Consider the following 25,582-nt stretch of genomic DNA (forward strand, 5'->3'; position numbering starts at 1 on the left):
GGGAGAAAAAGAAAACGCTCGCTTGGGGAGGTGGACGTGTGGCGAGACATTTAAGCTGGTGTCAAGACGGCAGGGTTGTGTTAATCTTATGGCAGACGAAATGAACAGTTAGAAAAAACAAGAAACGGGCATTGTTTGGAAAATAATGGTAATATATGCCTTTTATTAAAAAAAAAAAAAGCTAAGTCGGATTGATTTATTTTTGTCTGTGTGTCCCTTCCACGTTATAGGTGCTGTGTGGGCTCTCCACATCTTATGCCCATGCTGTCAAAAAAGGGATCATCATAAGTTTCTTGATGCTATGTTTGTCCTTTCTTAGGTCTGGGAGAGACGGCATGCTTCAACTGAGAACTCTTTCTTAGTCTCTGGGCCATACCAGCAGATCCAACTTTTATCACAGGTCACCAGAGCAAGTGCGGCATCTGAATTGATCAGCTCGACCATCTTCCTTCTCTCATAACAACGTCTTTCTTTCTGATCTTCTCTTGGGACAAACTTCGCGCAAATCTTTCACATCTTCAGTTCCTGGCAGAATAATTGCGAGTACAGTTTCCACACTGACATCAAACTGTACACTTATTGCCTCTATAGACACACGACGGTTCTTATTCATAAAATTCTTTATTTGGCCAATCGACACTCATGTTCAGATTGCATTTTTGAAATCACCGACTGTGACAATTGGGCTTTAGTAGAGTGTATTCCAATTCCTGCTGTGGTTGTTTTTGTTTTTGTTTTTAACCTGAAATCATAAAAATTGTCAGTCATAGCAATAACATACTGACTTTTTCAAGAGTCTACAGCAATTTTAAATGCCAGTACAAAAAAGTCTGGAAACTTATTGAAGGCACTTCGTAGCCTTCAAGTGTTCGCTGTGTCTCGTGTCTCTTTAGCACAATATTGGTCACAGCCACAGCAACCAATCACATTGTCCTGAATAGTTCTAGATTATTTGTGAATCACAGTAAACATGGCAACTGTAACTGCATGTTTGTTTTTCTGATCTCCTCGAACCGCGGCAGGATACGCAAATAATTAAATAAGTTTAATCGGTTGTTTAATAGACAATAGCGTCTTTACAGTAGACTCAAACCTATTTGTGAGGGAAAGAAAAAGTTTTAACGTGTGTAATGAGAAAGATAACTATTATTCAACCTTTAAAATTAGTCCTGCAATGTTGACTGCCAAACGAAACAAAAGTTCGTAAAGTGCAACAAGTATAAAGCGCCATCAACTGAGGAATATTGAAAAGACGTCCTTGGACAGGTTAGCGTCTGTTAATTGGTACTAACAATTTGATTAACCTAGGAGTATAAATACGCTGTTGGTTTGTGTTTCGGTCGTCAGAGAAGACTTACAGTCACTCAAACCACAACAGCTCGTTCTCCTTTTTGGTAGTGCACAAGCCGTAAACCACTCCACCATGCCTAACTACACCCTCCATTACTTCAATGGCCGCGGACGTGCCGAGATCCTTCGTATGATGATGGCCATGGCTGGCGTCAAATACTTGGACAAGAGATATGAATTCTCTGACTGGGATCGTTGCAGGAATGGTAAGAAATTTTCACTTTATTCGTGTACTTTATATAAGCTACCTTATTCATGTGTTTTTCTTCAGAAATAAAGTCTCTGTTTTGCATGCATCATCCAATATGCTAATCAAGCGAATAAATCAATTTTAGATTTGTTTTAATTTTCTTATCAGTTTGTTCAAGCTGGGGATGGGACATCCTATCAGATGCCATACATTCACTCAGATTTTCCAACCGAGAGATCTGTTCAAGATTCTGACTATACCTTTAAGTGTAATGGTTTGAATCACTCTTGCATTTGGTTCACCGGGCATTATTTGTCAGGTAGTTTTTTAAATTCTTTTTCATAAGTTCAGTTGCTCTTATAATAACTGCAATTATAGAGATTTTCTGTGACCCTATAATCGTCCAACTCACTATCTCTGTTGACAGCGACTAAATGTAACTTCTTCGTGCGGCAGAATTCTGTTAATCGATTTGGGCTTCAATTCGCGACCGGCTGTTCGTCGATTCTAATCGCGTCAGGGTTGATATGCCGTCGCATCGCCGGTCTGTCGTATGTTAGAAGAAAAGCAATTCCAAACACAAAAAAGAAAACAACTCAGTTCTCCTAGTCTACTGATTAAATTCCAGAAAAATGATATACAAATATACAATTGCATACAATTGTCTCACAGTATAATGTTCAATAATGTCCGAGTCCACTAAGTCTATAAGTAGATTTCAATTCCCCCTTCGATATAACGATGAGGTCGGCGCGCGCAGAGAGGGATGTGGCGATTATCTACAAGTTATTCGGTCTCAAACTTTCAAGCTCAACTCTTTACTGGCTTCTGTCTGACTGTTTTTCGACTCTGCGCTCCGTTAATATATTCAGGGAAGGGGTAAGCCGGGGTTGTTCGCTGGACCAATTATACCCTACAACGTCGCCCCAGGGGAATTTTCCCCGTCTCCAACGAGTGAATCTTTGGATCTGCGAACGTTCTCATGCCCTCCCCCCCCCATGGGGTCACCGCCGTGATCCCTGGGTCGACGCACTGCACTTGAATTATAAACATCATCTCTCCAGAACCCGGAGTCATTACTTGTTTTGGAGTACAAATTTCCAAAATGACATTGTTTTATCGATTTTCATAAAAAAATGAAATCTCAATTCTAATCTTTTCCCTCAGCAGGGAATAAAAGAATAAAAGAATCCTATCTGCCCGGCTTTCTCCAGTATTCAGGGGTCTCACCCTGCCCCGAGTCGGGAGCCTAACCGCTCACTGGGACGGTCATGTGACACTTCTTAAGATTCCAGTTTCTTTTCATCTCTGTTTTAATCCAGCATCATTGGAAACACTGACTTCTACTAAGGTTGCTTCTTTCTCCTTCTTGTCCCATATCACTATTTCAGGTTTTATGGCTCCGTTTTCTAGTTGTTGAACGATCCCCGTACTTTTTGACATGTAATATGCATCGTATTTTCTTTGTTCCTGATGAAAGTTAGAGTAGCTCTGGACGAGAGAGTAAGAAGTACTCCTCTTATTGTTGACTATTCAAAACATCAGAATTACGTAAAAACTGTAAATAATTTGTAATACAGTATTTCTTTGATAAATATGTGCAATATCAGTAGATATCTGATGCAATGCTCTACGTATATAAAAGCCAGGTTCGGCCAATGATGGAGTACTTTTGCCACAAATGGGAAGGAGCTGCTAGAAGCAGTTTATCCTGCCTTGACATAGTTCAACATAGACTTCGTAGCTTAGTGGGGGATGCCCTTTTCTCTTCCCTGCAACCTCTTTCCCACAGAAGAGACGTTGCAAGCCTGTCTCTGCTTTGTCGTTATTTTCATGGCAAGTGCTCGTTTGAGCTTCAATCTTTGGTCCCCCCGTCGCCAAACTTTCACGAAAAACACCCGTTTAGCCAAAGCCACTATCAACAATTTCCCACACTCTTTATTTGTGCCTAAACCTAAACGTAGATTCCATGAACAAAGTTTATTTCTTAGAACTGCACACCTGTTGAACTCTGTTCTGTTTGCCTGCTTTCCAGCTGACTACAATCTAATAGTCTTCAAGTCCAATGTAAACAAATTATTGATGAGCCGTCCCCCTAATAATCCAATTTAGAACATCTCCACTACTTATGATTACTACGCTATAAACCTATAACTAATGTCTACGCATTAACCCTTATCCTTAAGTGGCTTCCGGGCCTTGATAAGTGGTGACTCCTTTGTAAAAACAAATGATTTGAGAAACCGAAAGATCTCTCTTGTAATAAAGAAAAGGGTTAAGATTTTTATGCGTTGCAAGTATTTCTTGTTAAAAGGTAAATCTCGAAAAAAAAAGACATAACTTAAAATATAACGTGTTAAATTTGTTAAATTTGTTAAATTTGTTAAACGTGTTAAATTTGTTAAATTTGTTAAATTTGTTAAACGTGTTAAATTTGTTAAATTTGTTAAATTTGTCCCCAATTAATGAAGCTTTTATTGCCTCTTACTGCTGGTAGCTATCGTTATTATCTTTTTGTCTTTTTTACACTTGTCAACAACCACGATTAAAAATGTCACCTGTTTGGGAACAAAAAACGAATGTTATACTTCAGCTGGCCTTTATCAATAAGAGAAGTAATTTTTACTCTAACAATCAGATCTACTCCCACTTTCATTTATGAATACTCGGAACAAATCTCTACAATTATATAAAAGGAACTTTGTCTACTTATGTTATTTTCCGTATTCCATTTCCAGCGAAGTTGATGTGTTTCTCTTATTACAATGATTCTCTAATTGTAATTTGTTGTAGTATTATTACAACATGAACATAAATCACAAAGCTTATCGATATTATTATATGTATAATATCATAATTAGCACGATAAAGCAAAGCAACCATGATTCTTAAACCTATAATAAAATAAATGTATCCTTTGATATGGAGAACGCACAAGTAGTTATCCAGCAACTATCTGCATTTCTCATGTAAATTCTATTTTATTGAAAACTTAATACGAAAAATTCATAAGAAATAGAGATAGGTATGGTTGAATATTCTCTGTCTATTCAATCTTCGTACTTTTAGATGCAATTCGTAGAATATTTTAAACGAGAGAAAATGTGTATAAATGAGAGAGTGTAAAGTACTCATTATATTTTTCGCTATTAAAAAAAAATAATAATTAATTGAATATATAGTCTTTTATTTCCAGCAATAATTGATTTGCGAAGCAGAATTAAGTACTTTCTTGTATTTTACAAAAAAGCTTTTAATTTTGTCAGCATTTATTTTTTTAAATTATATCCTAAAAACATACTAACGATCTCTCGAAAGTGGGTGGAAATCGTCGGATACATTACGTCAAATTCAGAGGCAAGTTCTCGAACAGTTGTGCATAGATTCGCTTCGGCTAAGGCTCTTAATGATTGTTATCAACATACGAAGGCCGACCACTACGCTCAACAGCCTCAAGACTCTCGTCGCCGCCACAATTTGTACGTTCAGTAGTGGCTCTTGGGCCAAAAGTTTTGTTTCAGCAGCAATTCTGTCTAGCTTGGATTGAAATAAAAATATTGTGCGAATTTGCCTTTTTTTCATTTTGCATTCAACGTTCTGTAAAGAAGGCAATTGTTTTTAAACGATTGTAATCTAAACGATTAGATAATGCGAAAAACGCTTTTTAAATTATACATAAAGTAAAAATTATGCATGAAGTAAAGGTATTATAACGAAAACTTATTTGAAAATACATCGTTTGAAATCAAAATTAAAAATTCTACAAGATTCGGTGTTAATTTTTCCCGTTATATTGGTATTGTTTTCACTATTCCCGAATAAAAGAGGGAATCAGTCTAAGTGTTAGAGTTTGTTCAGGTCAGCATCTGACCTCTAACCTCATCGGAAACTGTGGCTCGTGATTGTCAACTGTGTTGAATTCTGCTGAAAAGCAAAAGCAAAACTTTGCATGCACGCCGGGAAAGAAAATAGGGTTCTAGCTACGAAAAGTTAATTTCACAAAAGTTACATATTTTTTACATATGTACATCGTTCAGTTCACCAAAACATTTTAAGTCTCAAAAATCTATTCTTCGTCCTTTGGATGGCAGTCACGATGAAGAGGGGGTCGGGCGGTTCATTTTTTTTTGGGGGGGGGGAGACTTATTTCTTCTCGAAAATCGGCCTCAATCTGCTCCCAACCGTCTGGGTGCTTGTTTAAATATTCAGGGACGGGGTGGATATGGCAATTTGCCAGACCAACCAAAATCCAACACGTCAAGAGGGGAATCCCCCAGCCATTTTGCGTGTGTGCAATTCAGCAAACCGTCCGCAGTTCTGAAAATCTGAGACCAAAAATGAACCCCTTTTCACAGGACCTCAAGGTGTCAAAACCTGTCATTCAGAAAGCCATTGTCTGAACAGGTGTTCTTCAAGCCAGCATAGGTCTGGCTTTATCTCAACATTATTTTGACATTTCCGGTCCCTTCGTTTTCAAACAATAAAATTTATGTCTTTTTTTCCCAAGTACAAGTACATCCGGTGATCCGCCGCTGTCCGGGATTCATTTAACGTTCAACAGATAATCTCAGCATATTTACCCGGCCTCCCTCAGGGTTTAGGGGGCTCTCAACCTCCCCAATGGGGAGCAACATCGCTCCCTCAAGACGGTGACGTCACAAGAGTAAGAATTCCTCCTCTTCTTTACAACTTTAACAAATGGGGAACAATATATTTAAAACGATTGATTACAAATACAGTCTATTTAAAGAACATGGACGAATCTTATAAATAACTGAGTTGCGAAACATTAATTATTTACCTTCTCTATAAATTTATTTAAGTTTTTTAAAAAAAATGATTGCCTCCATGTTATATATAAACTAGCAGGGAGACCCGACGTTGCTCGAGAAGGTATGAGGTTCAACGAATGTTTCACCTTCCCATATTTTATTGGCATCAAAATCGGTAAAATCGCGCGTTTTTCAAATCTCCCTCGCAGTTACACAGTAAACAATATATTGTAATTAACATTGCACTGTAGAGAACCTACTGTTGATTTTATTCAATTATTTTATATAATGGCTTGAATTAAAGTTTAGGATAAAAAAGTCAAGTATGATGGTCCAACTGTGCTCTAAACAGAAACATTCATTTCATTTCGAATGCGCCGCTGTTATATAAAAACCCCTACTGTTGATAGTATAGACTGGGCCTTTCTGCTTGTCCGGTAGTAAAATTTCTCAAATGCACTTGTGATGTTAGGCTCTATACGGCGTCAAAATCGCCTGTTCCTTCTTTCATCAGATTTTTCGATTATCGATTATCGATACTTATCGAAGGCATTCTGATAGAAAACCTATCTATGAACATTGCCAACCACTTCAAGTACATTTGTGAAAAATGTCAAAAATATCGGCCCAGCCGTTTAGAAGTCCATACGGAACGAACTCACGCACACAGTCAGACAAAGTTTCGTTTTATATAATTGTAGAGATTTGTTCCGAGTATTCATAAATGAAAGTGGGAGTAGATCTAATTGATAGAATAAAAAATACTTCTCTTATTGATGACGATGACTGTTGTATACGACATTTAAATACAGGATGGAACGACATGATTCCATTTCCGTTTGATGAAACCAGTTTTCTTTTTATATTGCAGGCCATCTAATAGTTGGCCAGTTGTGTCCAAATCCCAAGAGCGATAGGAGCCTTCTATCATGTCTGAAAGTAACACAATATTTAACAGGCGTGATCGGAGATGCGCCACTGAACAACTCATGCTCTCTACCGATACAAGTTATGACAAAAGGATCATTGCCAGCGCCCTCAAAATGCAAATCCGGACGGTGTAACCCTTGATGGCGAAGCTCAATAAAGTTTCCGACCACGGTTATGGTTTTTGGTATGGTTTCAATTGACGGCCGCATCATGCCACCTCACATCTTCGAAGTCGGCTTGAAAGTCAACACCAAAGTGTACCTGATTATGCTGAAAGGTGTGGCGATCCCCTGGTGCCACTGACGGACCACGAGTGTGGCAGCAGGACTCAGCGCCGGCCCACTAGTACAAAGAGTCTCAGGCTTGGTTTCAGGAGTGCTGCGACATTGTGTCCTTCTCTCACTGGCCCTCACCCTCCCCCGACCTGAACTAACTGGATTACTTTGTTTGGTCATACGTCGAGATCATCATTAACATGACCTTCCACAACACCAAAGCTAGCCTGATCGCCGCCATCCACCGAGTATTCGCCGAGCTCCTGCCGGTGCTTGTGGAAAAGGCATGCTCCCAGTTCCGGACCCGTATCGAGGCAGTGAGTGAGGCTGAAGGCGGCTACATTGATTATATGTCCGTTCTACTAGATAATAATTAGTTACCTGAATTGATGTTTTAAATAAAAACTTACAAATAAAGCCAAAGTGTTGTTTTTTAGGGTGACACTTTTATCGTTCCACCCGGCATAATTAATAACTTACATTTACTATTATTATTTTCTCAATTTCAGATTTCCCCTGCAACTACCTGCCCTGTATGCAGATGGACAATGGCGACATGATGCCCGAGACCATGGCCATTTGCAGGTACTTGGCCCGCGAATACAGTGAGTAACTTAGCTGACTTCATAAAACAAATTCAGATAAACTTATTTTTAAAACTAAATTCTATTTTTCGCCCGGAAATCTTCAAATCTAAAAATTGATCTTTGTATAAGTAAATGCAAACTTAAAAATTAACTATTAACTACGAACTTCGTTTTTTTTTTTTTTTTTTTTTTTTTTTTTTTTTTTTTTTTTTTCTATATTTTATTTGCAGACTTCTACCCCAAGAGCCCCATGGACATGTTCAGGTGTGACTACATCAGCGATTGCTTCTATGAAATCATGCACGATTACATGAGGCACTTCCACTGGAGGAACGGACGTTTCAGGGTGAGCTTCATTAATATTTGAATTAATTACACATATTAAACTAACACAAAATAATTTAATTAACAACTTTATACTGCCACATATTATATTTGTAAACAATAGACTCGTCTTATTTTATCCTAATACTAGTAGGCCGCCCGGCGTTGCCTGGTTGTGAGTACGCTTAAATATGATATTTTAGTTTATGCGTATTTCATATTTATTAATATTATAGAGCGAATTCGCTATTGATTATCATATTGTATCCAATGTATAGCACTAACTTCAAAAGTTTTTAAAAAATTTACTTGAGTGCCATCAGCTGAAATCGAAACCAAAACATGCAGCCTTATACTACTAGGTCGCTCAGCGTTGCTTGGTTCTGAAATATGCTTAAATATGATATTTTAGTTTATGCGTATTTCATATTCATTAATATTATAAAGCGAATTTTTTTAATGATTGTATCCAATGTATAGCACTAATTTCAAAAGTTTTTAAAAAATGACGTGAGTGCCATCAGCTGGAATCGAAACCAAAACATGTCTGAGCTACCAAAAAATGAATATCAGAATTTTACAAAATAGCAAACTTTACCATATAAATGTATATTTGCGCATGCGTAAGAAAAACACGTTTTCTCGACTTACGCATGCCAAATTTCAACATTTTTCTTTTCAATGTTGACCTCTTGGTAGCGATTTTACCAACTAATAAAACAAATTGAATGTTGTGCCATAGGTTTAAATTCCCTATATATCAAGTTTCAAGTCTGTAGACAAAAAAAAATGACACAGCGGAGAATCTTCCGCAGGCAGACAGACATACAAGGTCACTTTTATATATAGACATAGGTGAAGAATTTTACAAAATTATTACACACATTAAATTCGATTCTTCCATTTCATTAGATCTATTATACATACATTTTTCGGTTATGTATTATATTTATGTCAAACCGCGGGTTATTTAACTCAATTCATTACTGAAAATTGCTTTTAAATTCGCATATTTATTTTAAAGAAAAAATGGTCACAAATCGATGGTAAAACAATATTATTTTTGGGTACTAGTGCACTTATTGATCCGTGCTGAAATAATAACGTTATTATTTAAAAAGCCATTCTTAACATGGGGAGAGGAGGGTGTTTTATAGCTATTCTAATGCTTTAACCTTACAATTGAATAAAAAAAACATATCATAAAACTTTAATTAAACTTGGAAATACGATTTTTTTAAAATCTTTCACGAAAAACACCCGTCTAGCTGAATCCACTGTGAAAAATTTCCCCCACTCTTTATCTGTGCCTAAATCAAAACGCGGATTCCATGAACAAAGCTTCTTTCTTAGAACTGCACGCCTGTGGAACTCTGTTCCATCTACCTGCTTCCCACCGGACTACAACTTGGATGTCTTCAAGTCCAATGTTAACAAATTCCTAATGAACCGCCCCCTTAAGTAAACACTTCATCAAATCTCCACACTAACGTAATGTACTTGCAATAACCCTTATCCCTGAGTGGCTTCCGGGCCTTGATAAGTGGCGATCACTGTGTAAAAAAAAAAAATAGCGCGGATGATTAAGTGCACTAGCACCATTTTTTGTTTTGTTTTGTTTTTTGTTTGTTTGTTTGTTTGTTTGTTTTTGTTTTTCCACAATTTCTATTTAAATATTTTATGCCAGTTATAGTAATAATTATCGAGGGTCGTCTAAAGGATAAAAGCTTAGAATGTTTTTTGTACAAATCCAGGTCCTTGTGCAGTTAACCTGCTATGAAAAGCGACAAAGCCTAGTAAGAAGGCAGAAAGTCTGAAAATGATATTTGTAACAGGTTAGAATCGAACCCAGTAGGCAAGTGTTAAAAGATAATAGATACTTAATCGTAGGAATGCAGTCAATTTTCATTCTTTTAGAAATATCTGGATATTAAATATGTCAGTTAAAAGAATGGGCAATACAAGTTTAGAAATAATGATCAACAAAATATGTTAAAAACGGTATAATTCAATTTAGGAAATTCTTTATTTACCAGAGGCGTGGGGGAGTCACATTGTTCACCGCGCCTTCGATGTCATCAAGAAAGGAGATTTCCAATATATGGAGTCAGGGTTCATAGTTACGAGAGTCAGTCATAGACATTCAGAGAGACTCAGAGAGAGTCGGTCAGACTGAGAGTTGATGCTCCTTAGAGGTGAAGGAGGGGGGGGGAGGCCATGTAATCGTAAAGGCTTGAATCCCTGACCACTATCATCAGTCGGCTGGATGAATAAAGGTAAATGTGTTTTGTCTATTATCTTGTAAACGAACTTTGGATAACTCCCTCAAAGTATTACGTGTCCCCTTCACCATCATCATAAGTGAAGTATCTCCCCTCAGCTCCGTATTAATAATATGAAATCCCCAATAATAATCACAGTTGTCGTAATGTCCCAGTACTCGTACTGGGTTGGTCACTGAAGTGCAGTGTCTGCTTGGATGCTGCACTCAAATTAATTGTCCTTAGTTTATGGAGCGGGAAACCTTTCTATACTAAGGCAATTTTATTTTTCAGAATCGCCTTTTGATGGGAGCTGATTATCTCCCACATTAAACCGACCTTGTGTCACATTTTGTTTCGTGGGAAACAAATAAATAACCAGTATATAAATGTCGTTATCATCCTTTGTTAGACGCGGTCTCGAAATGTGACCCGCTACAACACATATATTATGTAATAATACTATACTCATCTAAAAAATTCAGTAGCATAATGAACGCTCATGAAGTAAGATTGTGTTTGTAAAGGGGAGCAGTTGATTAAAGTATCTCCCCTCTATCTGTTTTAATAAAAACTGTATAAATATCCCCCAGCTCCTAGATATGACCTTAAACTATATCTGATGGCGAGGCCCCGGCTTGCGAGCTTTGGGGAGTGTGGAGCCACCTTTTAATTGCTATTGCTTCCAGGTCCATTCTGACCTGGACTGGTAGTGCCTGTTAGAGTCCGGGTAAGGGTTAGGGTTAAGGTTAGGGTTATTACCTGTTAGGATCCACACTATGGGTTTAATAGATACCGACTAAAAATATATATATATATATATACTCTATTAAAAAATTGTTCTTCAAAATCACTGGATTCGGCATTAAATAACCGGAAAAGGGTTGATATGCCGTAAAATAAAAACAAACAACCAAAACAACCAACCCAGCTCCGTAATAAAAATATGAAGTCCCCAGGAATCGTCACAGCTGTCGTTGATATGTAAACAGTAGATAAAGGACATTTTAATCTTCTGTATTAACATACAGACCATAATAATAATGTTCTAATTTAGAAAGCTATTCTTATCACGAGGAGGTGGCTTTGTTAACTGTTCTTTCACCTAATAATTTAATAAACAAAAGATAGTGTAAAAATGTAATTTAAATTGAAAATGTTAAAATAAATAGCATTCAAATAGACAAAGACAAAAACTATGTTCCCACTGTTTTCTTTTTCTTCTTTTGTCCTTTTTTCTTTTTCGTTTTTTCTTTTTTCCTGTTTTTGCCTTTTTCCATTTTCTTTTTTCTTTCTTTTCTTTTTCTTCTTTTCATATTTTTCCTTTTTTTGCTTTTTTCCATTTTCTTTTTCTTTTTTCTTTCTTTTCTTTTTCTTCTTTTCATATTTTTCCTTTTTTTGCTTTTTTCCATTTTCTTTTTCCTTTTTCTTCTTCTTTTTTCCTATTTTTGCCTTTTTCCATTTTCTTTTTTTCTTTTTCCATTTTCTTTTTTTCTTTTTTCTTTTTCTTTTTTCTTCTTTCGTTTTGTCCTGTTTTTGCCTTTTTCCATTTTTTCTTTTTCTTTTTTCCTTCTTTTCTTTTTTCCTATTTTTGCCTTTTTCCATTTTCTTTTTTTTTTTCTTTTTTCTTTTTTCGTTTTGTCCTGTTTTTGCCTTTTTCCATTTTTTTCTTTTTCTTTTTTCCTTCTTTTCTTTTTTCGTATTTTTGCCTTTTTCCATTTTCTTTTTTTTTCTTTTTCTTTTTTTTCTATTTTTTCCGGCTTCTTACTTTTCCTTTTTCTCTTCTTTTTTTTGTTAATCCTTCTTTCTTTTTCCTTTATTCTTTTTCTCTTTTTCTTTTCCTTTTTTATCGTGTTTTATTTTCTTTTTTCTTTATCTTTTCCTTTTTCTTCTCATCCTTTTTTACTTTTTCTTTCTTTTTTCTCTTTTTCTGTTTTGCTTGTTAATTTTTTATTTCTTTTTCATTTTTTCTTTAATTTCTGTTTTTTTCTATTTCCTAGTACAACATGAACGACTACGGTTTCGGTGGAGAGGGAAATTGCAGCAACTACGACGTAAGTAATTTCTTAGTTTTATGAATATATACAACTATATGACTTGTTTTTTCATGGAATAAAAATAATATGTATATACCATGTTGGATCACAACCACTATTTAAAAAAAAGAGATGGGTCGTTATAAACCCAATGTTGCTGTCATTTCTCAGTTTAAATGCTATTTAGGGCTAACTTTTACAAATTCGACAAGATATTATTGAAAAGTGATAAATATTGAAGGAAATATTTTTTAAAATTTTTAGATAAGGATTGGTAATATATGTTATTTGGATTGTTTGTTATTATCTTTGGTATCATTATCACAAAGTTTCGGCTGATGTAATCTCCGACCTTCTTCAGGTGTATCATAATAATAGCTCTTATTGGTGAAACTGATTTTTTAATCTATTTCGAAAAATCAGTTTCAAAATGAAACCCAACAAAAAAGGAAAACGATCATACAATCTAGTGGATTTTGTTTGTTTGTTTGTTTGTTTGTTTGTTTGTTTTTTCTTTTGAAACTGATTTTTAATTCAAAATTATGAATCAGTTTACTCAATATTAAAATAGCTCTAGGATACCTATACCTATTGAGCTTATTATATATCTACAGTACAACGAGCACTGTTTTCTTTTAATAGTATTAATACATTTACTTGTACATTAAAATAGACTCTGCTCTTTAGACTCCAGGTCTAATTTCATCTATAAAATAATATATATATATATATATATATATATATATATATATATATATATATATATATATATATATATATATATATATATATATATATATATATAGTAAGTTATAAAATATATATGACGATTAAGCTACACAGAATATTCCGCGTTTCATCCACTCTAGGACTCTTCAGGCTTATGCGCATAAGCCTGAAGAATCCTAGAGTGAATGAAACGCGGAATATTCAGTGTAGCTTAATCGCCATATATATTTTCTAACTTATTAACTAGCTCCACCTACGTATTGAGCACTTTTGAAGTAAATACTTAAAGTTTACGCATAAATCTATACTTTCGTATATTAATTTTATGTGAGTAAATTAAGTAGTTAACTCGCGTGATTATTAAAGAGTGCTCAATGCAGGACAGAGCTAGTATATCGTCTATTATTGGCTACGTATGTGCAGACCAGAAATATTTTCGTTAAAAACCATGAAGAACAGAATTGTCACCTAGAAATATGTAATTTCATAAACAATAAAACTAAACGAAGAAAAATGTTGTATAATCAATTTCATGTTTTCTAATTTTACCAGAACTACATGAACTGGAGATACATGAACACCTTCAACCGTGTCATGCCCTTCATGGAAAGGACCCTGAGCATGCGCGATGGTGGTAACAAATTCTTCATGGGTGACCAGGTAAGCTTAAACAATTCAGTACTTTATCCATTACGCCGGTAGTCTTTTCACACATAATATTGTTTAATTTTTTGTTTCGCATTTGTGCTAAAATACTATTTCTAACTTACCATTCAATAACTTTTCAATTTTTTCTCCTTGATAAGTATGAACTAAGAGGATGGGGGAGGATGATGGTTGAAGATAAAGATCTTGCATTTTCCGGCGTATCTCTAAGGATCTGATGCAGATCCAAAATGGAAGGGCATCAAGAGCGTGTGCACAGTGATCACGTTTGAGAGCACGTTCGAGAGCACGTTTGAAACGACATTAGAAAGGACAGAGGTCAGAGAGAAGAATCACAGTTAATTCGAAAAATCTAGCACGTTACAAAGGTCGATTACATTAGAGACGGGGATGATATCACAACTGTAATGAGAAGTCACGTTTGGTGGGAGGGTGGAAAAATAAATGTCATTGTTATAAAAATAAAGGAATCGAGTTATTACTTGTGCTATGTTCCTTGCGACGTATCCAGCTACACCGTGTGGGTTCCAGGTGTTTACATATTAATGTGTATGTAAGCGTGTTATGTTACAATTGTACTGGTTTGGAAAGTACTGTACTTCTGATGCAAGCTTCTACCTCTATAAGAATGAGGTACGAGGTGCCTTCAATAAGTTTCCAGACATTTTTCATATGGGCACTTTTATAGATGGTACACACATGAAGTTCTAGTCCCCTGTGAAGTAATCTCCTCCGGTTGTAATGCACTAGTACAATTACGACAACTTCTGGAAGGCCCATGAAGTCCTTTTTTGTTAGTGTGTCAATGACCCTTGTCTCAGTCACTTTCATCTGCTCAATTCTCTCATAACGACAGCCTCTCAGGTTTCCCTAGAGTTTAGAGAATAACCAAAAGTCACAGGGAGGGAGGTCTGCACTATAGTGAGGGGGGGACTGTCTTGTTGCCATGACAACCTCTTTTCATTCTAATCTTCTCTGAGCGCCCTTGGGACAAACTTTGTGCAAATTTTCTGCATCTTCCGTTCCTTAAGAATAATTGTGGTCAGTTCCCACACTGACATCAAACCGTGCACTTATTATCACTATACACACACGACAGTCCTTATCCATGAAATTCTTTATTTGACCAATCAGTTCTGGTATTCTGACTCCCTTAATCCTCCCTCATCTCTTATTATCCTTCGCAGCCTCCCTGCCTTTCTGGGTCTACGACAATTTTAAATGTCTGTACAAAAAAGTCTACAAACTTATTGAAGGCACCTTGTGTGTCCTGCAATTTCTTAATTTGTAACAAATATAGAAGGTATTGCTAAGGCTGCTGCAAAGAAGGTGGTATCCCTCTACCAAGCTAGAAAAATTCTCACATCTACCAGTATTTTATATTTCTATTAATTATCCAATAGCCTGTGAATGGCGTATTGTTGGCACATCAACCACTAGTGCCTTTCTGTTGGACAGAGTTCAAAAAATTACATATTCCAACAATTTGTTGTATAGTCTGTTCTCTCTGAAAACTGGTGCTACCAGATCAGGCTGTCTGAGGATATTGGCTTCCTGAGACGAAATGCACCTAACATTGATTGCTTTTTGTTTTTCTACTTCCTTCTTGCTAAATTTAATTATGTTCTGCAAAACCAAAACCAAAAACAACACCCCCCTTTTCCCCCTTTTCCCCCTTTTCTTTTTTCTCCTTTCTCTTTCTATCTCCCCCTACTTCCTGACTGGTTTCCTAACTTAAAATGTACCAAAGAGAGAAAGTGGGCGGTTAGTATAACCTCAATTCCCTGTGAAGAGGAGAGCAGAGAAAGGAAAACAAAGGTTGGGCTAGGCAGGTCTGAGTGCTGCTTCGCAATTAAGTAGTGAGACTAGACCATTTCATCCCTCGAGAGGGAGGGAGAAACGAAAAATAAAACATTTAACAACAATGAATAAATAGTGAAAAATAAGTGAAGAAGCGCCTTAAGCCTGGCTAAAAAGCCCGTTGGCGGATCCCTTCCAAGAGCAAAAATTTTGTAACTGAGAGAACAGATACTACACTTTGATCTTAGATATATATATATATTTTATTGCCGGTAAGAAAAAATGTTTACAATATAAAATTGAAAAAAGAAATCATCGCAAACAACAAAATTAGGCACAAGGCCCTCTAAGAAGGGGGAAGGGGGTACAGGATCTTTTTAACTATAATAAAAGTGAAAATATGTGGACTTATTCTTGACTGGCAACATTTACCGCAATACCTCATTCACTCTGTGGAGTCTAATCTAACTAATAAATCCCCAGCGTCTGAAAAAACATATTAACAATTTGTAAAATATCTGTGTGTGTGTGTGTGTGTGTTTGAATTTTTTTCCTTTTAAACCAAATTGTGTATTTGTGTGTGCGTAGCCAAGAGCAAAAGTTTCGTAACTGAAAGAACAGATACTGCACTTTGATCTTATTTATATATTGTTGCAATATTTTGGGTTAATGGGGTATGATTCCACACAGTCGGACGATTCTATTTATAAACGATGCTGCTAAGAACTGAAGAATCAAATTAATTCACGTTCTGCTACCAACCAATCAGAAACCAGAATTGCTTCATAAATATTAAACCTTTTCTAGGGCAATTTCACATGTTCTTTTCCCGGGTTTTGACACGGTAAGAATATTTTGTTCCGTGGAACTGTCTACTACAAACAAGTCACCTCCCAGGACTTGTGTGTAACAGCGAACCATCTGAAACTGTTCTTAAACATAAAAATGGCTTACACTTCTACAAATTACCTGAATTTAATTTTACAATAAAAGTTTTAAAATCAAGCTGTAGTCTTGTTTTCTTAAGGGCAACAAATTTATCGTTCCACCCTGCGCATTTCTATATATAGGATTCACTTCTAAACCAAGTAATTGATTAATATCAATTTTGGAATATATATTATAAGAAACACGGTGAGTAACGTGGGCACACTATTTTATTCTATGTTTATTTTTGTAAAGTTTACCATTTAAGAGATGTGCTTCCCAGCGAACCGTCTGGAACTGTTCTGAAACTCAAAATGGCTTACACTTCTAGATATATTTTATTGCTTAAAGAAAAAATTAAAAATACAAAAAGGTACAATTAAAAAATTCCAAACAATAAAATTAGGCACAAGTCCCTATAAGAAATTAGGAGGGGGAGGGTACAGGGTCTTTGTGACTAGGAAAAAAACAATGATGACTAGGAGTCTTACTCTTGACTGGCAACATTTACCATAATACCTCATTCACTCTATGGGGCCTAATCTAACTAGTGAAACCCAAGCGTTAAAATTAAAAACCTTTGTACAATTTGTAAAAACTTATCTGTGTGTTTGTGTATGCATTTTTTTTTTTTTTTAATTATTATAAACAAATATAGTGTGTGTATGTGCATTTGTGAGGTGACAAAAAAGTCACTTTGATCTAAGCCAAGAGGCCGAGGAGTGATCAAATTATTTAATTAATTATTGGAATTCTTTTGAGATGAGTAATTTGTATATTTATTGATTTGTTTATTGATTTATTTATTTATTTATTTATTTATTGATGCCGGGTGTTTGGAGAAAAATAAACGAAAAAAAAAAAGAAAAAAAAGGTCAATTTTTTAAACTTTGACCTCTATTATGACCCCTTAAAATTTATTGTTTTGGGCTTAAATTGAGTTATTAAGTTAGATCCATGTCCAAGGAATCTATATCTAAAATTTCAAGTGTTTAGACCCAAAATTGTTGGAGGAGTTTGGTAGAGTTTCCAAGGGTCAAATCGTTGAACTTTGAACCATTAACAGCCAAATCTCTGGCCGAAAACCGATCACAAAGATTTTCCCAAGTCTCAGTATTCTGTATATCAAATTTTGAGTCGGTAGACTGAAAATTAATAGAGTTATTGCGAAGGAAAATGTACACAGACACACACAGACACACAGACACGTTCACTTTTATAGATATACTAGCATTTTGGCCTGGCGTTGCCCGGGTATTTCGAGGTGTATGCTGATAAAAAAAAACGGTCAATTTTTTTAACTTTGACCCCTATTATGACCCCTTAACATTTTTTGTTTTGGGCTCACATCAAGTTATTAAGTTAGATCCATGTCCAAGGAACCTATATCTAAAATTTCACGTGTTTAGACTCCAAATCACATCGATTTTCCCAAATCTCAGTACCCTGTATATTAAATTTTGAGTCTGTAGACTAAAAATTGACAGAGTTATTGCGTAGGGAAATGTACACAAACACACACACACTCAGACATACGCAGACACACACACAGACACGTTCACTTTTATAGATATATAGATAGATATGTTGCGATAATGTAAGGAGATACTGACAGTCATATAATCGCGAATTCTGCACAGAGGATATTGCATTAGTTTCTCCCAGCTTGTATCTTTACAATATGTCTACTACATATTGCCCCGCCCACCACATATATTTGTAAATATCGAACTCAGTTCTAACAATAGTTTTTGTTTGTTTGTTTGTTTTCAGATGATGTGGTGCGACATGATGTTCTATTGTTGCATGGAAAACATGTTCAGGGAGAACCAGAATATGTTCAGCAGCTATCCCAAATTGATGGCTCTCTACAACCGATTCGCCAGCCACCCCAAGATCTGCAGTTACCTGAAGAGCCGTTGCAACACCAACTGGTAGGCATCTCTATTCGACGTCGGATGGCATACAAAGAAATGCATTAAAAAAAAAACTTCAATCATATAAATGATTAGATAAATTTTTATGTGATATTTTTGCATTGAATAAATAAAATACATTCTGTACAAATATAATTTGCATTTTTTTTTTCTTTATTATTTTATGGTGTGACTGTTGGAAAGAATAACGAGAAGACTCGGAAACAATGAAATCAATTTAATATATTAAAGAGAAAATAGAGAAACGGACTCGGCTCAACTAAAGGACACAGTAAAGTTATGACTCCTCTCTCTCTCTCTCTCTTTCTCTCTCTCTCTCTCTCTCTCTCTCTCTCTCTCTCTCTCTCTCTCTCTCTGAGTCTTAGGTTCACACTCCGGAAGTGACGTTAGGAATAGTTTATTGTCAGACTCTGTAAGAGTGCCACCCCAACAATTAAATAAATCGACAATCGTCGATAGTACAGTGGAAAATAGTATGGCAAGCCAGCACATGTGAAAATTTAGACGACTCGTGTAGACTATGTTTGAATGAGAAAGTAACTATCCTAAACTTTAAAGAAAAGTTACGACTGTCTCTCTCTCTGAGTCTTGGGTTCACACTGCGGAAGTGACGTTAGGAATAGCCCATTGTCAGAATCTGTAAGAGTGCCACACCAACAATTATATAAGTCGTAGATCGCCGATAATAGAGTGGAAAAGGGTATGGCAAGCCAGCACATGTGTAAACGTTTTTTTTTTTCCAGATGATGTGGTGCGACATGATGTTCTATTGTTGCATGGAGAACATGTTCAGGGAGAACCAGAACATGTTCAGCAGCTATCCCAAATTGATGGCTCTCTATAACCGATTCGCCAGCCACCCCAAGATCTACAGTTACCTGAAGAGCCGTTGCAACTCCACCTGGTAGACATCCAGTAAAACAGAAGAAACGTTTATTTGTTGAATATGCACAACGAGTTGTTTTCATGAAAAACGATCACTATTACCTATTTCTAGTTTGCTTCATAACTTCCCCAAGTTTACACTAGGGTGTGTAAAGTTCCTGACATTTTTATGTTTAATAAATAAAATTTAATCAAGATTTGTTTTGTTTTTTTTTTTATTTATTGCTAGCCTGGGTTCCTGGCGTTGCCTGGGTGTTTGGAGGATAATTTTGAGCAAAAAATAAAGATAAAAATTTTAAAAAGTGGTAGTAGGCAGGCAGGATCGAACCCGTACTGCGAAGGAGGAAAAGAACGTGGAAAAAAGTGATGTCTTTGCCGTTGCGTCCATCACCAAACCGGAAGTGGCGAAGGTTAAAATTAAAGGTAGTCAATCGAAAAAAGGGAATGACTTTTTAAAATATCGGCGAAAAAAGTGACCCATCCTTGTAGAAAAGTGCCCAGCTGAGGGTGAAGGAATTAATGTTTTAGCCAATTTTTCGATATTTGTCGTCCAAAGGGTCGAGCTTTGAAACAATACCGATCTCGTGAAAATCTGTCGCCTCTGTCGAAAGGTTTAGGCAGACATACATACACACACATACACACATACATACATACAGACATTTAAACAAACAGGTGAGATTTATATAATAGATTAGTGATGGGACGATTCCAATATTTTTCCTGATTCCAGCACAATTACCGATTCCGTACTAAATTTCTGAATCCGATACAATTAACGATTCCGATTTCGATATTTTTAAAAATCTCTAAATATTGAATTATAAAATGGATAAGTTATCTCGATTACCGTAAAAACACGTTAAATTCTTTTCTCAAACTTTAAATCACATTTGTAAGGAGGCGATCTAAAGATGTTAGTTTTACTGGAAGTTTCAAATCAATACATATTTATTATTTTATTGCTGCTGTCAACAGTGGAAGATATTGATTTTTAAACAAAATCAAATAAAAAAAACATTAAAGGAATCGTTTTTGGCATCGGAAAATAGAGACAAATTTTTCTGATTCCGATACCGATTCCGATTCTGATTAATCGTCCCAACACTATTTATTATCTTTGTGTAAGTATATGTTTTACTTAAATGCTTCTGGGTTCTTAGTATATTATCTTTTTGTTATATTACCCAGTTTGGCTGGAGTTTTTTTCTTTTTTTCTTTTTTTTTTAACTCATGTTCACCCCTTACAAAGCATATCGCCACTTGACCGTAAAGGGCTACTATTTGGGGCAGTAAAGCCAGGGAAGCAGGCAGCAGGAAGGGAATTCCAAAGTCTAGAATAGAAATAGAGTCTGTTTATTTCAAAAGAAAACATCAACATGACATTTGGTTGTTGCTAAGTAAATAAGGTGAAACCACAATGATAAACATTATCAAACGTTGTAAGCTCCGTTTGTTTACACAACGAGCATTGCATTAGTGGCAATTCGTTATTTCACTCACTAGTATGCTCAACCCAAGAAAGGGGACATAATTCAGAGGTGCACACACAAACTGTTTCGCTGTATCACAGCTCTTCAGTGCTTCAAGCTGGGATCTGAACTTTGCCACCGAGACAATAGCCGATGCTTCTAACTCCTATGCTATTTATCTTTTCTCCTTTTTTTTTCGTATTTTGCTTGCTTCTCTTTATCTTTGTTTACTTTTTTGGCAGTAAGCATCCCCGGAACCAAAAAAGGTCAGGCAGTGGGCCACTAACCCGTGACCTTATCAGGTGGCTGACTCATCCTTACGAGGTATTGAGCCCTGTTAAGCCTTTTCTTCGGCTCTCTCATCCCATCTCTTTCTCCCTCCACCCTCTCTTTCCGTCATTACAGGTTCGACCTTTCTTTCTCTGTAAGTTCTCTCAGCCCAGCGATAAGTAAAACAAAAAAAAACAAGTTAAATCTTCTGTTGACTAAAAGAAAATGAAATTTAAAATGTTTTCTCTCTAAAACGCATAATCTAACACGGCGATTATATATATATATATATATATAACCTTGCCCTTTGTCACATATATTAGAAGATCTATCCGGTGTTGCCAGGATCATTAAAATCCAAATTAAAAGAGGTTTAAAACTGTGTAATGTCTTTATAGCTAAACTGTACCTGAATTTCAACTTCTTCTTAAAACTCCTTAAGCTTAAGCTGTAATTTTTCGATACTTTCTTAAATGAACATAATGTATTGAATTTTGATCATAATTGAAATAAAGATTCTAGTCTACAGGTCCAAGTTGTACTTTGGGAATTCACCAGCTGTGACAATCAGGCTTTAGTAGAGTGTATTCCAATTCATTTGAACGTGAAATCATAAATCATGGTCAATCATCTAATATGTATAGTAATAACATACTGAATTTTCAAGAGTCTATGACAATAATTTTAAATCTCTGTACAAAAAGTCTGGAAACTTATTGAAGGCACTTTCTATGTAATAAAAGGTGTTTTACGAGTATTTTGTCTGCCTGTTTTGGGGGAGAAGCATAGTTTTTTGTTATGGGGATCTTCGACAAACATCCAGAGTGGTTATTGATTTCATATATCCATGATCTCGCAACATTTTTATCGAGTGCAAGTACGTCTGCTATTTAACTAATCAAACCCTATTTTTTTCTAAATATAAAATATGGAGTTGTAAGTCATATTTAGTTTCAGAACAATTTCCGATATTTAGTTGTTCTACACAAGTCCTGCGAGTGACTGGTTGTCAGTAGATAGAACAGTTTCCAATGGTTAGTTGTTCTATACAAGTCCTAGAGGTGACTGGTTCTCAGTAGATAGTTCTTGGGTTGGAAGCCACAGAGCAAAAAAGATTCTTCCCGTGTTGAAACGAAGAAAACATATGAGAAGTTGCTACAGAAAAGGTTTAATTTTTATGGAGCAATTCTGGTTTCTGATTGGTTGGTAGCAGAGCGTGAATTAATTTGATTCGTCAGTTCCTAGTAGCATCATTTGTAAATAGAATCTTCCGACTGTCAGGGACCCTATCCCCTATTAGCTCAAAAATTTTGCAACATAAAATGAGGAATCAATAAAATGAATGTTATTATCATAATTACTAATTAATAATTGACCTAAAAAAATATGTTTTGATTCATCAGATCGTTACAAAAGATTTTGCCAGTTTTTAGAAGCTTTTGCCAGATTTTAGAAGTTTTTAGAAGTTTTTGCCAGATTTTAAAAGTTTTTGCCAGTTTTTAGAAGTTTTTGCCAGATTTTAAAAGTTTTTGCCAGTTTTTAGAAGTTTTTAGAAGTTTTTAGAAGTTTTTGCCAGATTTTAAAAGTTTTTGCCAGTTTTTAGAAGTTTTTGCCAGATTTTAAAAGTTTTTGCCAGTTTTTAGAAGTTTTTGCCAGATTTTAAAAGTTTTTAGAAGTTTTTAGAAGTTTTTAGAAGTTTTTGCCAGATTTTAGAAGTTTTTAGTTTTAAAATCAGTATAATTTATACATATTTTTATTACTTAAACATATCACCATTATTAATGTATAACTTTTTTTCGGATCATTAAAAAATCATTCATTGCTTAGTTAAATATTAAAAAAATAACTAGATCGATCTTGAGCAGTTGCGTATGTGACACAGAAAGTCACTTTAAGGAGATGTGTATTTTAATCAGCTACGTCACCGGAACTGACAGGTCAAAGAGACAAGAAGTTTAATCAGTCGGGAGTTTGAGATTGGTCACCACAGCGAACAGACAAGCTCTTCAAATCCAGGAAGCGCGACTAGAAAAGGGCAAGCATGTAGATACGTAGGCAGACTCCTGTGAATACCATTAAGACAGCTGAAATAAATTTATATTTGGAAAATATAAAGTCGTTGTTCTGTGGTTTCACAAAGAAGAAAAATCAGGTTTCTTAATGGTTTTATTTGTTCATATATAAATTATATATATTTTCTGTCAGATTATTAAATATTATATTTTATATGTATATTAATATCTGCATATTTATTTTTTCATATATAAATTATATATATCTTTTGTCAGATTATTAAATATTATATTTTATATGTATATTAATATCTGCATATTTATTTTTTCATATATAAATTATATATATCTTCTGTCAGGTTATTAAATATTATATTTTATATGTATATTAATATCTGCATATTTATTTTTTCATATATAAATTATATATATCTTCTGTCAGGTTATTAAATATTATATTTTATATGTATATTAATATCTGCATATTTATTTTTTCATATATAAATTATATATATCTTCTGTAAGGTTATTAAATATTATATTTTATATGTATATTAATATCTGCATATTTATTTTTTCATATATAAATTATATATATTTTCTGTCAGGTTATTAGATATTATATGTTATATGTATATTAATATCTGCATATTTATTTTTTCATATATAAATTATATATATTTTCTGTAAGGTTATTAAATATTATATTTTATATGTATATTAATATCTGCATATTTATTTTTTCATATATAAATTATATATATTTTCTGTCTGATTATTAAATATTATATTTTTATATACATTAATAGCTGCATATTTATTTTTCATATATAAATTATATATATTTTCTGTCAGGTTATTAAATATTATATTTTATATGTATATTAATATCTGCATATTTATTTTTTCATATATAAATTATATATATTTTCTGTCAGATTATTAAATATTATATTTTATATGTATATTAATATCTGCATATTTATTTTTTCATATATAAATTATATATATCTTCTGTCAGGTTATTAAATATTATATTTTAATGTATGTTAATATCTGCATATTTATTTTTTCATATAAAAATTATATATATCTTCTGTCAGATTATTAAATATTATATTTTATATGTATATTAATATCTGCATATTTATTTTTTCATATATAAATTATAAATATTTTCTGTCTGATTATTAAATATTATATTTAATATGTATATTAATATCTGCATATTTATTTTTTCATATATAAATTATATATATTTTCTGTCAGATTATTAAATATTATATTTTATATGTATATTAATATCTGCATATTTATTTTTTCATATATAAATTATATATATTTTCTGTCAGATTATTAAATATTATATTTTATATGTATATTAATATCTGCATATTTATTTTTTCATATATAAATTATATATATTTTCTGTCTGATTATTAAATATTATATTTAATATGTATATTAATATCTGCATATTTATTTTTTCATATATAAATTATATATATTTTCTGTCAGATTATTAAATATTGTATTTTATATGTATATTAATATCTGCATATTTATTGTTTCATATATAAATTATATATATCTTCTGTCAGGTTATTAAATATTATATTTTAATGTATATTAATATCTGCATATTTATTTTTTCATATATAAATTATATATATCTTCTGTCAGGTTATTAAATATTATATTTTAATGTATATTAATATCTGCATATTTATTTTTTCATATATAAATTATATATATCTTCTGTCAGATTATTAAATATTATATTTTATATGTATATTAATATCTGCATATTTATTTTTTTTTCATATATAAATTATATATATTTTCTGTCAGATTATTAAATATTATATTTTATATGTATATTAATATCTGCATATTTATTTTTTCATATATAAATTATATATATTTTCTGTCTGATTATTAAATATTATATTTAATATGTATATTAATATCTGCATATTTATTTTTTCATATATAAATTATATATATTTTCTGTCAGATTATTAATTATTATATTTTTCTGAAATATTCTCACTCATGTTGACCCAAATACGACCTTCTTTATTCGAAAAAAAGGAAGTCATCTTCCATCATGATAATGCCAGTCTTCACACAACGTTACAGGTCGAAATTTTTCTAAG

At 33.8% G+C, this 25,582-nt stretch overlaps 1 protein-coding gene across 1 annotated transcript; it reads left to right on the forward strand.

Annotated features, from left to right (window-relative positions):
• The first annotated feature begins 1,024 nt into the window (after positions 1–1,024).
• Positions 1,025–18,919, forward strand: LOC145265709 (S-crystallin SL20-1-like). Its single transcript, XM_080121766.1, has 6 exons — positions 1,025–1,556; positions 8,027–8,122; positions 8,335–8,450; positions 12,690–12,743; positions 14,007–14,114; positions 18,621–18,919. The coding sequence occupies exons 1-6, from the start codon at positions 1,424–1,426 to the stop codon at positions 18,783–18,785; spliced, it is 672 nt and encodes a 223-aa protein (XP_079977892.1). The 5' UTR covers positions 1,025–1,423; the 3' UTR covers positions 18,786–18,919.
• Positions 18,920–25,582: the final 6,663 nt, after the last annotated feature.

Source organism: Euprymna scolopes, chromosome 40 (assembly GCF_053919585.1).
Source record: "Euprymna scolopes isolate OS-2025 chromosome 40, ASM5391958v1, whole genome shotgun sequence".
Lineage (NCBI taxonomy): Eukaryota > Metazoa > Mollusca > Cephalopoda > Sepiida > Sepiolidae > Euprymna > Euprymna scolopes.